The sequence below is a fragment of the Phocoena sinus genome, chromosome 12 (genome assembly GCF_008692025.1).
Source record: "Phocoena sinus isolate mPhoSin1 chromosome 12, mPhoSin1.pri, whole genome shotgun sequence".
Classification (NCBI taxonomy): Eukaryota; Metazoa; Chordata; class Mammalia; order Artiodactyla; family Phocoenidae; genus Phocoena; species Phocoena sinus.
The window spans coordinates 51,734,228-51,752,354 of NC_045774.1; the positions used below are offsets into that span (position 1 = coordinate 51,734,228).

General features: G+C 42.3%; 1 protein-coding gene across 4 annotated transcripts in view; it reads right to left on the bottom strand.

The window, feature by feature from the left end:
* Positions 1 to 18,127, bottom strand: part of SOBP (sine oculis binding protein homolog) — a 161,096-nt gene that overhangs the window by 47,160 nt on the left and 95,809 nt on the right. For 2 of the 4 annotated variants that reach the window (XM_032651661.1, XM_032651663.1), the window contains exon 6: positions 11,498 to 11,638. The exons of the other annotated variants lie outside the window; for them this stretch is intronic. In XM_032651661.1, the coding sequence (XP_032507552.1) occupies positions 11,498 to 11,638 (141 nt within the window). The remainder of the gene's footprint in view (positions 1 to 11,497; positions 11,639 to 18,127) is intronic. 4 annotated transcript variants of the gene reach the window in all.

The window sequence follows — 18,127 nt, forward strand, 5'->3', positions numbered from 1 at the left end:
GATAAGATTTTCAGTGGCTGTGAAAAGAGACTCCAGCAGGGGAAGGAGTACGGGGTATGAATTTTTGAATGCGTTGTGGGCAGGTGTCCTATGATGATAAGGAGCCCACTGAAGCCGACTCAAATTTACAGGATAAAAATACCCTAGCCCAGAGCTTCTAAAACTTTAGGGTACACATGACTCCCCCAGGATCTTGTTAAAATGCAGGTTCTGATTCAGGATGGCTGGGTAGTGGCCTGAGAGTCTGCAATCCTGCCAGGGGCCCAGGTGGAGTCCAGCTGCCAGTGGGTGGACCACATTTTAATAGTGAGGGGCTACAGACAACCTGGGGTGGGAGGGTCAGCCCACAGTCAACGGAACCATATCTTCCGAACCCCAAGACAGGGCCTATGGTCTAAGGGAAGACTGGGGTTTGCTTTCGGGAGCCAGAGGCAGTGTGGAAGCCACACCAGGATGCTGAAGCTTCTCACTTCCTGGGACATTCTCAGAGACTCTGGGGGTGGTTGGTCCTGAAACTCAGCTGCCGAGGACACACTGTTTGCCTCTAAGCTGGACCAGCTGGAGCTGCTACTTCAATCAAATCACTTTGTCTCCTCCCAGACCACTGAGGAGAAATGTTAATGCACTGATTTTGCAAATTTATGTTTTTCTCCTATATATTTTCCTCAGCTTTAACTAGAAGACTTCAAGATTTAGCTATGGCAGGAGAAACTCTAGTAGGAGAAGGGCAGCTAACTGAGCAAGAGGCAGAGACCCCTGAGCTTCACCACCTCTGGGGCTGCCCCACGTCAGCCCTGCTGGCTCCCCCCCTCCATGGGTCTGTAAATGGCAGCTGCCTGGTCTTTAAAGCGCGCGCACAGCATCAGCCCTCCTTTGACTTACTTTATTCCCTGCGGGACTTCAAAAAAGATATTATAGTATACAATATGTGAAAACGAAGGGAAATATACTCAGAGAGTACAGGAAGCACAAAGGCCCGCCGGGCAGTGCCTGGTCTGTTCAGCATAAAAAGTTGAGGGAATGTGAGCACGGGGTATGAACAGACAGAAAAGTGAGGCGAGGAAATGGGAGGGAGGGGAAGATGTCTCTGAGCAGACTGACAGGCGACCGTAACCTGTGGGGAAGTGCAGCCAGGAAGAAGTTCCTGGGGGCTGAAAAGTTGTTATGAACTGGAATGTCATATTTGAGCTTCTCATGGTCCTGTGATATAAAAGCCCTCAGTAAAAAGTTGCTGCATGCACATGCACGCCCACAGGGACACACACACACACACACACACACCACAGTCTGGCACAGAGAATCTAATATATCAAACTCACAGGTCCCAAAGTGCTGGCACAATAATGCAGGCCTGGGTCGAGACACAGGATCCAACTTCAGGGCCAACTTGGAGGGCGTTATTATACCACAAATCACTAGGGGGCGCCCTCACCGACAGCCACACTGTAGTGAGGGCCAAGAAAGCCTGCCTATCCCCTGCCCTCACCCTTCTTAGTTTCCGAAGGTAAGGAGGTGGGAAGGAGAAATAGGTGGCAACCGGGGTCGGGGTAGAGATGCGGGATTGAGTTTAGAAATATGAGACGCCACTCCCTTCAGTCTCTTCATAAACGGAGTGGCCAGGTCTCCAGAACAGGCTGAGCAGGGAAATAAACTCATATCACAAGGCAGTAACTACAGCATGCATTAAACAGGAATTACCCAGATTCAGTAGCAAAGGACTTATCTCACAGACGGAGGCTGCAGTATCTGCTAGCAAAGCATTCAAAGATGACGAAAACAATGGGCAAGCAGCAAAGGAATATGAATGGGAAACAAGAAACTGTCACTCCTGCTTAGTTAGCTTGATAATATATTTACTGAACTGTTTATGACTTTGTATCTCATATGTGTATTACAGATGGCAAAAATTCCTCCTAGTTCATGCAGTGGGGATTAAATAGGTCAATAATTCATAGTGTTCCCAAGAGTGACACTACTTCCAAATGCTGGGCACCTGAACTCATCTGAGGACCACTGGTTTGTGAAAACAGATGATAAACGTGAAACTGGGAAGGCTGTGCAAATCCCGGGATGTGCAGTCATCACCCCGATAGCCAAGGTGCCTTCCTGTGGGTATGATGCCCTCAACAAAGGACATCCCCCAACACAGCCCTGAAATCCCAGCCCAGCAAATAAGGAAACTTTCCCAAGAGCAATCCAATTTGTTCAATCTGAACTTATCTCCTCACCCTCCACTTTTTAAGCAATTATTACAGGGGTTGGGGGTTGGGGGGACTCTCGGCCCCCAAAGCATGAGAGCCACAGGCACCCTCCACCTTCTGGCCCTGCCTTCCCTCATGGGACCTCCCATCTCCTGGGGGGGAAGGGGACTGGTGTGGAAACACCAGCTTGGTGCGGACACACCAGCTGGGTGCATCTCCCTGGGCATAGAGGTTTCCTTCATGCTCCTATAGCACTTTTTTGAGACTCCTATTACATGGTACTTAAACTGCTTTTGAGACAGTTTTCCACTGTGTTTTCAAAGCCAGCCCTGGCATGTCTGTAAACATCAGTTCATATTCCTGGAATAAATCTTTTTTGTGTTCCATCCTACTACCCACAGGGGTACAGATGGCATGTTTTATGTGGTGGCCACTATTTACAATCCAACCCCATGGAGGCCCATGAGATGCCACAAATGGAGCCCACACAGGAAGACAGCCCCTTCGGTAGAGACATTTGTCCCGACAGGCCAGGAGTGCCAGGAAAGGACACACCCTGAAAGTACATGGGGTGCCTCTGTGCCGCTGACACACATCCTCTGTTCTGGGCCAGCGGGGTCTTGGGCATCCCCAGGAGGCACACGGAGAGGCAGGCTTTGCCCAAGTGACAGTGGGGTATGTGCGGCCAGTGGCTGTAAGCAGGGAAAACAGCAAACAAAATGCCCAAAATTGGTTGTAGAGTTAAAAACATCAACAAAGCAAATCCTTCCCTACCAAGGAGGCTCACCACATTCATTTGCATGTTCATGAGCATCTGCTAGCTGAGTACCAACGTATCCTTCTTTCTATCCTGATGGACAGCCATTCATCACAATAGACTTGACCGTGTCAGTACCTCAATGAGGGGATAATAGAAGCAGGGTTTTTTTGTTGGGGAGGAGGGAGGGAAGGAGAGAAGAATCGCTTTACTCTGAAAAATACTCTGAAGAAGCCACGGCTGCCTCTGTCTCAGACGAAGATAGCATTTGCCGAAAATGTCAACAGATTGCTTCTTGAGTTGGAGTAGTGCAGACATCAAAAGCTTATTTTAACAGGGCATTTGCTTAAAATCACTTGGTTGGTTTAGGCATTTAGAATGTCTCTGACTATATAATTTGGATTAAGAGGTTCTTGTTGGGTTTTACTGATTTAGCATAAATCAGAAGGACATACTGGAATAGACCCCTTCACATAACCAGAGCCTTTAGGCCATGAACGTAGTAAAATTTGCTCTTTGTTTGTGCTGCATTTTTAGTGGGTCCTTTTTTCTTTCTTTCTTTGTTATTATTATTTTTTTTTAACGCGGCTTAGTTGCTATGCGGAGGCTTAGCGCTCCTGCTTGGGGATCAGTTCCAGACTTCGGTTTGATTTGAAACAAGCCAAGCAAATTTGCCTGAATGTGATTTCAAAAGGTTTTCCTATTTCTCTCATCAGGAGATTGAAGGAAGCTGGGAAGCAAGACACTATTTGAGTTCAAATAATGCTGGCCTGATTTTCTCAAGAATTTGGTACGATTCAGTAGACACAGTTCTGATGGACGACCACCGACCACAGCTGCAATGGCTCTCAGGACCAGGTCTCAGGAAGCTTAATTTCAAAAGGCAGATTACTCATACTTGGAGATAAAGTCTTTTTCCTCCATTCTTACTTTTCTTTCAGTCTTTTTCACTTTCTCTCTCCATATCACATTGACTAGATGTGACTCAAAAAGTTAATGGTAATTGCTCTCATCTTAATTTAGCAAAGAGAGAGGAAGAGAGGGAGAGAAATGAGTGTAAGTTGTGGATCCAAGCACAGGTCATTACAGGTGTGTTATATTAGTGTATTCATGAGCCCCCCAGGGACAGACATGCTGCGATATCCAATAACTTTCTTAATGTGTAATTACACACCATCGGACTATAATTGATTAATTGAAAAGAGAACGTAGGCAGATGTGAGGGCAAGACTTCTGCTGCTCATTAAATGAATATGTCCTTGCTTGTCTTTAATAAGTTAAGTGGAACTACTCAAAAGCAATTAAGTCAGTAGTGAAATTCATTAAATTTTAAGTAATTATTGGTATTAAATTCTGTAATAGAATTCAAGACTTTGCATAGTTCTATTTCGAAAAGAAGTGTGATCATTCTATGGGGCCAATTCAACAGAATGAGGGCTCTGAGAAAACTACATCTTGGAGCCACTGACATTTTGTATGAAAATCACCTGAGAGAGAGAAGGAGCTGGAAGAGGGCTAGAGGGATTTCCGGAAGCTTTGCTTGCCATCCTAGACCAGACAGACCCCAGTGTCTCACTTAAACCTAGGAACGTAATTGTGTTTCCGAAGCAATTCTTTCATTTAAAATCATAATCGAAAAGAATGAAAAATACATACTTTTAAACCTAATGCCTTGAATACTACATCTGATACTTTCTCTAGTAGCTAAATTCAAACACAAACATGGATATGCGGCATTGAATGCAATTTGGAGAAAATTCTTTCCAGGCTCCACTCTCATGTGGGAAATAAACCTGGGTGACTGGGGTGACGGGGAGACTATCACAGTTCAGAGAGGGAACCCCAGATAGTTCTCAGAGCCCAGAAGTGGCTCCTAAACCTTCTGCCACTATTCATTCTGCCCAAGAAACCAGACAACTCAGAAATCTATCAGAGAGGAACTCCATTCAGCCAGTGCTGCCGCATTCCAGACATTCCTGACAACTCCCTAGACGCAGGAGAGACCTTGGAGTCTGAGCTGGCTGTGGAAAAGTGCCAACAGGGAGCCACACCAGTACGGTTTGTTCATTCATTCATGCAGTAGGTATTTCTTGAGCGCTTATTCAAAGCCTTTAGTAAAATGAGTTTATAAATACTTATGTATGTCTCTATCTACCTATCTATCTATCTATCATCGATCATCTAACTATAATATAAAGTAAATGTACAAAGAACTTATAGAAACCAGGGGGCGATTCCGTGAAGATGGAGTCTATTCCATCCCAGATGACCTTGTGCCTGCACACCGTAAGCACTCAGTAGAAGCTCGCTGACTGAATGATGGAAGAAACTGATGACGTGGGCTTTGAGGAGAGCATGATTGTGTGTGGCACCTGCATAAAGTTCTCTAATTTATGGAAACAGTTAAGGGATGTTAATGGCACGGCCAGGATAAGCCAAAGAGATGGTGATGATGGCAGCTGAGAGTGAAGGAGAACTGATTGCAGAACCTTTGTCTATTCCCAGGTTTCTTGCTCTAACCATCAGCATCTTTAACAGTCCTGTCATTTCTTTCTTGGGATAGAAAACTTAAAATGTAAACCCATGTATTGTGGTCATTTAAAAAAAAAAAAACAACAGTGGCTTCAACTACATTTTTTAAGTCGTACTTTCAAATCTACAAATAACTCTGTATGGTTAGTTTCACAATCTGAAAAGACATTATTGTACTTTCATTGTTTGCTGGGGCTAACACTTCGAAGACATGAGAGCCAGTCTAGATGCAAGGCTATGGGGCTGCTGGTTCTGGAGAGGCACTGTTCCCACCCTGGGGCCCCGTGAGAGGCGTCCCCACAGCAGGCTGACCAGACACAGAGACAGGAGGGAGATATGTGATTCTTACCATTCCCCAAAGGAGGAGAGAAAAGCATATTACGTACACTCTAATTGCTGTTGGAAGAAAAAAAATTCCAGTCCTCGCACACATTGTAATTTTAGAAACCATAACTAAAGCTAAAACTAAATTAGACTAAATAGGTGTATTAGGCTCAGAAAGAAAAAAAAAAATCAGGGCATGTGGAAAGACATTAGGTCTCATTTTCTGTTTGCATGTTTTTCTGCTGTAAAGGGCAATTTATTGTCCCACAGCTCATTTTAATCTTCAACATGACCTTGATAATCTGTGTAGGATAGAGGCAGCCCAACAATTTCAAAGAGGAGTTCTAACCAAGAGAGATGCTTTCCAGCTTTATCATGTTCACTTAATGACATTCTGCTCACATTATTTTGGATTTTTGCTTCTTCTCTTTCTTTTTTTTCATTGTTATGACTGTAACAAGTTCCACGTGCATTTTAGTGAAATCAGGCCAAAAGAAAACTGATTTATCAAATCAATAATTAAGTGCCTAACTGATACATCCTGAAACTTATCAGCATATGAACAAAGAAGACGGCCAAAGAAGTAGGTGATGGTGTTTACTTCCAAAAGAAAAGTAAAATTTTAAATAGTCAGGTAATTAGGAAAATCAGGGAACGTGGGATTATAAGAAATTTGCTTTGGAGGTTTAACTAGCAAACCCTTTTTGTGTAAGACTTTTTCCCCCCAAAACCACTTTATATTAGTCTAATACTCCATCTTAGTAAAGACAGTAAATTCAATAAGATGTTTTTTCTTTGATGAAGATCTTGAAAATCTTTAGGGTCATTACTGGATAAATACCAGTTCTCCTTCTAGAGTCCTGTACACGTGCAAGGTGTAAAGAGTAAGCTAAATCCACGCAATCAAAAGCTATGTGTTATAAGATTTTTGTCTTCATTTTTAAAAAACAAGGAATCTAATTATTCATGTGAGTTTTATTTACTGGCATTTCTTTCTTTCTCTTAAAAGTTGAATACAAAAAAAGGGGGTTTATTCCCTTTATTAGTTACCTTTTATTGAGTGCTTATTATACACCAAGCACTTTATATGTATTATCTCATTTAGCTTTTATGGCAACTCTAAATGGTGTATACAGCTATCGTTTCTGTTTTACACATGCAGAAACCGACCTTCCCAAGGCCACAAAGCTAGTCACCACACAGCCAGGTTAGTGTGACTCCAGGGCACATACGCTGCACTGCCTCTGTGCTGTTCTCTGGGCAAAGGGGTTATTGCATTCTTGTTCAGGGAGATTCTATCCCTCTTTAATCCAAATTTAAGATCCTTTTCCCCCTAGTGTGTGTTTAAATCACAATGATCCCTGAATCATTCTGGATCACAGTTCAGTTTCTTGCTTCTACTTTGATCTCAGCTTTTCCCACTGTTCACAACTACCTACTTACTCAATTACGACTCTTATCCAAAGTCTAAATTTATAAGAAAATTGGCTTGAGATGAAATCTTTGCCAGTTACTTATATTAACATGGTCATAAGAACTTGATGGCCAACATTTCTGGACAGTCATTTGCGGTCTCTTTCTTGCCCTTCCAGCTGTGAGAAGCATTTGTCCTCATCACAGTGTGCCTGGACTGTTCTAACCACCTTCTAGAAGCCTCGCGGCTCGTGTCCTGCAAGGCGTGAAAGCACTGCTTTCATAATAGCACTTCCTGGCGCAGTTACCTAATACAGATCCCATAGCCTAAAACACCAAATGTAAAGTTAGCTGTCTGGCTTTCACTGCTTTTATTACTTGACCACAACGTACCGAGGTAACTCTATTCTCACTACTCACAAAATGATGCCAGGCAGTGTCTCGGTGACCCCCACGTGCTCCCTGCTCACCTCCCTCCCATCATTCCACCAACAGTCTTCTCTTTCTCTGAGACATACTTCCATTCCCCTTCCTCCAAGGACCAGCCCAGGCCCCACCTCCTCTGAGGATCTATTCCTGATGACTCCAGCCCACCATCCCTTCCCCATTAAATGACCCTTTACTTCCTTTTTGTACACATAATACTTCAGTACATATTTCTGTTCTCTAATCAGCATACCACCACATCTGGCACTTTAACATACACTGGAAGTTCACTGTTCATATCAGCACAGTTTGTGTGTAAGCTCCTTATGAGAAGGATCCACATTTCATGCTGTGTTTGCACTGCAACACATGTCTTTTAAGCACAGCACTGGGGAGATGGTAGGTACTCAATAAATGCACCTCGACTGAAAGACAAATATCTTCAAACTCTGGGTCACATACATACCCCATCACCACCTACTCTCACATTAATTCCACCTTCTGAGTTGTCTCCATGACACTAAACACTCAGGTTTTTAGAAAAGGTTTTAAATCTTTACAGATATTGCACTGAATTATAGATATCGTCTTCATGCAAGGTACACAGAAGAATAAATTAGAGATGTAAGAAACTATCCAGACCAAACACACCAGAGAATATATCCCTTGAGAAAAGGTCTTCTGGGTTTGAATTATCAAGACCGGCTGTCTCTACTGATGCAGCTCAATTCTCAACTTGGCTGATTTGATGACAGTCATAACATTGTTTAAAAATAAAAGTGCTAAGGAAAAATGAAAATGAAAATTTCACTACAACTTTATTTTTCCATGTTATTTATTTTTATGTGTTCATATATAAACATCAAATTATGTTTTTGATGTTTATATCAAATACTGCATAAATGATTGAGATGTGTTAAATGCCATAGGCTCATAAGCACTTCTGTAATGCTCTAGTGTATTTTCATTTTCCTTTATGTATGTATCCACATTTCTGCATGGGATATATAATTTGCCTTCATATACTGTATTTTATATACACAATGATGTCACAAATTGTCAAAATTCAAGCTCTCTGGCAAATATATAAATATTTCGCTAAGCCAAAACTAGGGTTTACACCATTTTTGTCCTAACACATTTATCAGACAATTTAGAAGTTAAAAACACCACTGCTTGAAATGGCTATATAATGGAGACCCCAAAGTATTTCATGTATCTTAATGATCAGGATACTTTTCATTTGAAGGCCTTATTTTAGCATATGCTCAATATTAAATATCGCCTCCCTTCCCATCTCAGGCTTTGACATTTAAAAATGTTTATGTGGGGGCTTCCCTGGTGGCGCAGGGGTTGAGAGTCCGCCTGCCGATGCAGGGGACACGGGTTCGTGCCCCGGTCCAGGAAGATCCCACATGCCGCGGAGCGGCTGGGTCCGTGAGCCATGGCCGCTGAGCCTGAGCGTCCGGAGCCTGTGCTCCGCAACGGGAGAGGCCACAACAGTGAGAGGCCCGCGTACCGCAATAAATAAATAAATAAAAATAATTTAAAAAAAAAAAAGAAAACATTGGTAAAAAAAAAAAAAATGTTTATGTGGTTTTCCCCTTCTGTGTTCACACAAAGAAGAGTATAACAGATCCTGCTGTAATATCAGAATCAGATTCAAATTTTCCATTCAAAGGAAACCAAACTATATTGAGATCTGAACACTATAAAACAGCAGAGTATTTCACAAAGTTAAATATAGGGTGTAACTTAGCTGATATCCTGAAGGTGGATTATCAAATTTGAAGTGTAGGAAATGTACTTATCTCTGTGTACTTGTCTCTTCTGTAGATTGGGAACCTCTCTAAGAGATGATGGTGTTGGTGATGATGATGGGTAAAAAGATCCTGATTTATTTTAAAAACCCATACTTTATCCTGATTTATTTTAAAAACCCATACTTTATCCTAATGGATATCTACAGCTTGTTCTATTGAGAGAGAGAGAGAGAGAAGCCATTGCTTCTCCACCAATGTATCTTCATGGATTTTCAAGAGAAATATTGATTTCCAAATATTGCAATCCAAAGTAGAACATTAAGCACTTTTCTGGATAATTAAGGCAAAAGTACTGCTTATTATTTTAAACCTGGCTTATCGGGAGTATGTCTTAACTGGTTCAACATTTCCCTTGAAATTATGAACAAAGCCATCTATCAGCTCCACTGAAGGGAAAGGATACAGCAGTAAAATTCTCAGCCAAGACAACCACAGACCAACCCTCCACTCCACCTTGTCCGTGGCCAATGCACAACCCAGACCCAACCTTAAGCATTTCGTTTTTACGTGAACTAGAACCAGGGGGATATGTTATTGCATGCGTTCAACCAACAATAATTTTTGAGCACCTATGTCCACAGATCATTGAATCTATATCACCACTGATCGTTAAGATGCTATTATTTTATACCATTAGGAAAAAACATTGCCAATGAAAAAAATGACAAGTCATCAACTGTAACATGCAATCCCCCTTCTTTTTTTGGCCTTTCTGCACAGCACACGGGATCTTAGTTCCCTGACAAGGGATTGAACCTGGGCCCTTGGCAGTGAGAGCTTGGAGTCATAAAATATGGGGTGGGCAAGCATGGTTCTCAGGGGTACAGTGAGGAAAGACCAAGGTGTTGCCTCACAGAGCTCTCAGCTAGGGGAGCCTCATCTGGACTTAAAAGAGGGTTATCTCAACTTCTGGTTGTATGTGGCCAAGGAGGAGAAGCTGGGAAGACAGCCCTCATGGAGAGTCCGATGCCTCAAACCAGAAGAGTAGGAAGTGTACAAAAAACATTATTACAAAAGACACTTAAGCCAAATTCAATGAGAAAACACATTAAAGACCTTATTTGCCTGAACCTGCTTATTTGCCATTTAATCATGGCCGTCTATCTTTCTTCTTCTCTTGAAATTTCCTCTCACCGGTCCCCCATCACCCCCACATCCCCATCTCCGATTTCTTGCCTCCTTTATTACTCATATATGTCATTCTTCTCAAGTCCAAATACTTTTTATTCCCTTTCCCTTTTTCTCCCAAGAGACTTTCATTAGCTTGTTCTTCTAGCCATAAACCAAGCATATGACTAAATATGATTAATACTAGTTCTGGCTGGTTTCTTAGGCACTTTTATATTGATAATTGATATCCTATCTGGTTTTCTGGCTTTGCTCGATATATGATGTAGAGTTTCTATCAAGCCGTCAAAGGTGAATTCTCTTTGGTACTTTGGGTAATTGTTCAGTTCTAGCAATTAAAACAATGAGGGAAAATGTCACTCACTGACCCCTAACTCCAGTATGCTACCTGATGGCCGGAAGTCTTGAAGGCAATAGATCAGTTCACCCCGAGGAATACAACCCCATCAAATCAAAAGAGGCCAAGCCTTTTTTGAAACGGCCTTACTGATTGTGAAAAGAATCAAAATCTTCAAAAGAAGATTTAACATTTATTATATATCATCTATTGCTGTCAGATTTTTAAAAACCCACTCAAACACTTATAACACATTGAAAATTATATTTTCTATAGAGTACCAAATTTAAAAATATATATACTTTGGTTCCTTTCCCTATAATTTAGTATTCATTGGAAATTCTCAAACACTGACATGCCTTTCTGAATAAACTCCCCTTCCTAACATTCCCACAGATGTTCTTTCTGGCTTCCGAATTCTACCAAAGAATTGTTACCATAAAGAAGCTACAAAGAGCGATTCTGGATTAATTGCTTAATTCCTTCATGTCACAAACATAGATTGAACCCCTTCTCTCGCCCTGGGATGGAAGAATGTATCAGACCTGGTCCCTACCTTGAGAAGGTGGCAGTGTGTCTTGGCCTGAGCACAGGTCAGAGAGATGTGGGTCAAATCTAGGCTCTGCGCCTGCTCACTAGATCCCCTCCTCTCTCCCAGGGCAAGGAACGTAACATCCCCGAATTTTAATTTCCCCATCTGTAAAACAATAATAACAATATCTACTAGCAAAGGTATAGAGCGTACAGGGTCTAAAAAAGGGTCTGTAAAGACCAAGCACAACGGCACGTTGGAGGAGCCCCACAAAGGATGGTTTCTGGTCTCCTTCCCTTAACAGGCTTATCAGAGGCACATCCATTTGCTACTGCAGACATTTACATGTGTAAATTATATTTTTCCTTTGCTTTGCATTTATTTTCTTAGTTGTATATTTCTAAGATTAACAACTTTAGTATTAAAGGGGAGAGCAAGATGAAGGGGTCTTGGATCACGTAGAATCTTCCTGGACAGTTATATATTTTTTTAAAAAGCTTAGCTATAAGAATTGTCTGCATAAAGCACCTTTGTCCCTCTCATGGTTCACAAGGAATTACTGTGGCTTTTGCATGCAAATATAAATACGACTTTCAGATAATCTGTTGCTAGAAAATTTGGTCAATGGTATTCTATGATGTGCTAGTAAGTATGCAACCGTGAAAGAAATAACCATAATCATAATTACAACAACCTCAATCGGATGCCAACCATTTGCTGAATACCGTTCTAAGCGTCATAGGGGTATTCATTCTTTCAGACCTCACACCAACCCTACAGGATACCTAGGATTGTTGTCCTTGTTTTACAGACAAGGACATGGACACAGAGATATTCAGTGACTTGCCCAAGGTCACACAGCCAGTGGGTGGAGTGGTGGAGCCTCCTGAATCTGAACCAAATAGTCTGGTTCAAGAGCTCAAGCTCTTTACCCCAACATCGTACTATTTTCTGGAAGTTTTAAATTCTTCTTTGAAAAAGTACTCCAACATTTTAGTACCTCACAAATCAGCAACATTTGCTATGCAGCCAACAGGCATCTCTAGTGCCCTCGGCATCAATAGGCAAGTGAGTGGATGTTCAAGGGTTTCTCTAAAGTTTTGTCCTAAATTATTACCTATGGGCTTCTATCCGACCCCACTGGAAAGAGACTCTCATTAGAGAATAAAGGCAGGTACTTCCAGCATTTGCCTGAAGATTTTGTTTAAACTAATGCCACCTCCTAGATCCATTTTATTAGTAATAAGACTACTGCTTATTGAACTTTTTCCTAGTATGTGTCAGGCGCACTAAGTGCTTCATATACATGATCTCATTTACTCCTGAAAACAACCCTACGAGGCAGCTACTATATTTATCTTCATTGCATTGATAAAGGCACTGAGGCTCAGGGCAGGTAAGAAAGTTGCCCAGCTTGCACAGCTGGCGTGTCTGCAGAGCAGGGACTGGGACAGCCACTCTTACCCACCATACCACAGTGCCTCCCCTGGAGAACACATGGTCCTCGATACCTCTCTCTGGCTCCAAGAACCACTGTGAGGTACTGTGTGATGGACTGCTCATGTAAGCCAGAATGAACACCAAACCATATGCCTCTGACCTTTTTTGCACAATGGCCCTGGAATGGGAAAGGCGAAGATCTCCATGCCTTGGAAAAGGGAGCATGCAGGGGACCAAGGGTCTCCAATCAAATCTAATCCCAAGCAGAGTACCTACAGCAGAGCAGAAGCAGGGGAACTCCAGCCCTCCTGCAGACAGCTTCTCCCCCAAAGAAAGAAACTAAAAAGGGACAGTTAAAATAGGGTTTCCATGGGTGGTAGGTGAGGGGAGATGGTCTTTGTGGGAGAGGGTCTTTGTACAGGAGAAGAAAAAGGCTCTAAATCACAAGACCATGGCATCAATGGGAGCCAAGGGGCTACAAAGAGAAAGAGAGAAGCAGCAGAGCCAGCTGGAGAGCCAGGGGAAACAACAGCACAGATGGAAACAGAGAGGAATGTGCAGGTGAAATAGGACAACTCAGGTGGAATCCACTCCTCTGCCTGTGTTAAAGTCCAGATAGTCTAGATGGAGAGCATAATGGTGCCACCTCTATTGGAACTGACCCTTGTTCAGTCTAAGATTGGTCCTCTTCTTTCTAAAATGGTCAATTTTTCTTTAAAAAAAATAGTTCAGAGAACTGTGGGAACACAGGAGTAGCTCCAGAGTAAAGGGATCCGGAGGGTGGGTAGAAAAAAATGGTTGGATAGGCCAACTCTCTCTAGACAGCAACCAATCCCTGGGGATTTCTGGGTCATTTTACAGCTTTGGGGCTTTTACAATTACTATTTCAGGAAACCGGCACACAGCATACTACATACACATACATCATATTATATTTTATTTGATGTGATGGGAGTCCAAGTGTGTCACCATGAATTTTAATTCTCAGTGCCTGGGCTGCTCAGTTGTAACAGCAAAGAAACAGTGTGTCAATTCAAGTTGAGCTGGGTCATGTATCTGGCTTTCCGCAAGACTAGCAGTGTTAAGGGAGGTCTTTGGTCAATTATACCTATTTTGAAAAGCCTATCGAGTTTCAAGTGAAATGTGGCTGTTTTTATCACCTTTTGGGGGTTCTCATTAAGATTCTATGATCTAGCCAGAAAGATCTAGCAATAGCTAATATCTGACAGCAATCCAGAATTCCTCCTCACTGCCGTGATGAGGCCAACATGTACTGGTGAGAGGGGCTGGGTTGCAAAGAGATCTGATCTTACTTTTAAATAAACACATTTAAAACTGGGGGCCTATGCAAACTATTCTATATAGGATGCATGAACAGCAAGGTCCTACTGTATAGCACAGGGAGCTATGTTCAGTATCCTGTGATAAACCATAAAGGAAAAGAATGTTTTTAAAATGTACACATATGTATAACTGAATCACTTTGCGGTACAGCAGAAACTAACAGAACATTGTAAATCAACTGTACATCAATAAAAAAAGACAGAAAAATTAAAATATAGAAGAACAAAGAAGACTCAAGTCATCGCTAGCATTATGGCAAGTCTTTCACCTTAAGGGTTTTTAAAACTCCATCTGAGGGCTTCCCTGGTGGCGCAGTGGTTGAGGGTCCACCTGCCGATGCAGGGGACACGGGTTCGTGCCCCGGTCCGGGAAGATCCCACATGCCGCGGAGCGGCTGGGCCCGTGAGCCATGGCCGCTGAGCCTGCGCGTCCGGAGCCTGTGCTCCACAACGGGAGAGGCCACAGCGGGGAGAGGCCCGCGTACAGCAAAAAAAAAAAACAAAAAAAAAACTCCATCTGATCGTCCAAGCCTACAAGGCTGTGCTGAGCAGGGAGGGAAAAGCATATTGCATAACCAAGATTCATTGGTTTTATGTATACATAGTCACAAAGCTCTAATTCCCAGTTTACTCAGTCTTAATGGATTCTTCATAGCCAGAGAAGTGGTGTGCTAGTCTTTACAAAAAAACAAACAAAACCAACCAAACAAAAAAGCATATAGGCTTCACAATACTTCAGCAGAATAAAAGGGTGGGATGGGTAAAGGGGTGGGTGAAGCAAGATTAATAGTTGATAACTGTTAGTACATGGAGGTTCATCATATGACTCTCTACTTTTGTATGTGTTAGGAGTTTTCCATAATAATTTTTTTTTAATCCACAGAAGTACTAGGAATTTCCATGAAGCAGAACTACTGAAGTCTAGACTTGAAAGGAAAGTGTCAGTTATTTAGACCTCTGCAAATGGGCCGGCCTGTCAGCTCACCCTGTATCCTTCAGGTACCCTATACTCCAGCCAACTTAGTTGTCAAATGAGGTGTGAGTCACCTGGGCTGTACTTTCCCACCTCCTTGCCTTTGCCCATGCTATTTTCCTCTGCTTGGAATGACCCCTTCCCTTATACCGCAGCTCCGACTATAGAAAATCCAACCCACGTAAGGCCTAGATCAAAGGTATCCTCCTTTGTTAAGTCTCTAATTATGGCATGTGGAAATAATCTCTTCCTCCTTTGTACTCCAGAACTTTGTTGGTGCTCTCTAGGGCCACAGCTCACTGTGTAATGATAATAATCATGAAAAAAAGAAGCATGGTGATAATAGCAGTGAATATATACTGAATGTTATATGTACCAGGCACTTTCGATATGTCATCACTTTCGATCCTTACGATATCCTTTGAGGCTATTACCCTTTTATTATCACATTGTACAGATGAATATCTGAAATGCAAAGAGGTCCAAGAAGCGAAACGGGGGTCCAATGTGATATGATGCCAGATGTATCACCATAAATATTAAGCCTTTGTGCCTATGATCCTTAGCTACCACCAGAGTGATATGGTATAAAGTCTAGTAGAGACAAAATTCTAACTTTCAGGAAGACAGGAGGGCCCACATTCCTGACGGTTAACAATACTGCATATGCCTATTCTTCCTACTGAATTGTAAGCTCCTTCAGGGAAGGGACTGTGTCTTTTTCTATTTGTGAACCTCCAAAGCACTGTCTAGTAAAATGCCTTGTACACAGAAGATGATCAGTAATATCTTGTTAATTGAACACTGCATTAATACAGAGCAGTTCTGCCTAAGGGCGATATACAACTCTTATAAACCACCTTGCTGCCTCCACAAGGAAATAAGATGGACACATCAGCCCACAGAACTGCCTAGGCCACTCTCCTCTCCACCAGCTCTATTCACAAGGCCACAAAACTGAAATAGTTTTCATCTTCTCCCTACATTGGCATTGTAAAGAATGAATTCTTCTTTCAGAAAGAAGAAAGAATTATTCTCCGATGCTATTTTTATTTAGCTTCCCAACTAAGGGCCCCCTCCCCTTTCCTCTGCAAAACTCCCACCCTCAACAGAGTAGGGAAAAGCCAAAAGGAGCCAAACTTTGTCTAGGTGATGACCCGGGAATCTGGAACTAAGGAAGACAGGCTGTTCTCCTCTTGAGTTTCCTTTCTCTTATTTCCCCTTTCAGGCTTCCTAAACCCGGGTTCTTTCCAACCAAATTATACCACACTGACTGCTGCTAACCTCTGACCATATTTTAACCTTCTTCCTGAATACAGTGATGCTCTCTGTCCCCTAAGAACACTTGGGGCTCAACTGTCTTCAATTCCTTCCCCAAACTCTTTCAACGTTCCCTTTTTTCTAGCTAGAAGTCTTCTCCCTCCAAGGACTCAGCTTATGCTATACTTCTGCTAGGTGTTACCCCAGGTGGCTTTCAAGAACTGAGCAAGTACTAGCTTAAGAGAGGTGTGATTTAGGTCCTCCTTCCACTCTGGCTCTTAATGCAATTCCCACCATCAATATGAGCGTTTTAATAGGGGAAATGAGAAGGCCTTCTAGTTCCAAAAGAATGAGGCAATAATGGTAAAGGGACTGGCAACAGAGTTGGGATTTGGGACAAAGGGCTGGTCATTGAGGCTGGCTCTAAGTGTTCCCTCTTCTGGGCTCTCATAAGCCATGATGCTGTATTGTTAGAGTGAGGTGAATTTCCCACATTTTCTTTTACTGAAAGCTATTTGCTTTGGTCATAAACTTAAGCCAGCAAAAGACCCTGAGGAGGGTGTGTGTGTGTGTGTGTGTGTGTACATACATCTACCTATGAAGAGGTAGATGGGGCCACAGTGAATTGTGATATATCAACTAATACTCAAGTTTTATCTAATGCCACTCATCTTGACAGCCTTGCATTTTCAAAATTAATAAAAAGCATAAGGAAACTGCTACACAGCCACCAACCAAAGAATCTTGGCCACCAAGCTAAATATCTAGTCATCTGTGTTGTACATTAAGTGTGAAGGCACATATCACAGTTTGAGATTTAAATGGGCAAAGCAATACCTACAGGAAATCGACAGTCATATAGCAGGTTTTTCTATCAGCCAATGCTTTCTTTGTCAGTGCCTTCTGATTACACACACTCGTGTATTCTAGGCATCGATTCTACTTTGCTTTTGTTTAGGTTACTTAATATTCCTCCTCTTCCAAGAAGCAGAGACAATCAACAGTCAGTTATAAAGTCAGAGGCCATGTCCCATCTACCTGGCCAGGGCACTTTCTGTCAGCACCTGTGGCCCAGAGGGTTAGCCTTCCAGCCATGTGTTCCTGATCACCTGGGAGTCTGGAAGTAACCTGTGCCCTCAAGGCTTTCTCCCAAGAGCCATCACCATCTTCCAAAGAGCTCCTCCACTTTCTAAAGCCACCCCTGTTCCAGCGAACCATGCAAGATGGCAGACCCACCCTTAAGGTAAGAAAAGCCCTTTGGAGTGGGGCTTGCAATCTTCTCTCACCAAGTCTTTTTAAAATTTGCCCTAAGCTGCACTAAGAAGACTCCAAGGACTTCCTATTTCTCTCTTATGAATGAACAAATCATTTTCATATAGAAGCATAACTTCTCAGGGCTTCATAACCAGCCGAACACCATCCTTTCTCTTGCAACTGAAAAAAATTACAATTCTCCTTGGAGAAATAAGCTTACTTGTTTTTTCTCTCTATTTCTTTTTTTTTCTTTTATCACAAGAAAGTGTACTGACCGAAATAAAGCATTTCTAACAGCGACTAAAAGGACAAAGATTGTACCAATCTCTCAAAACTACTGCCAACACAATATCGTGTTTAAGCACAGCAATGACTAAACATATA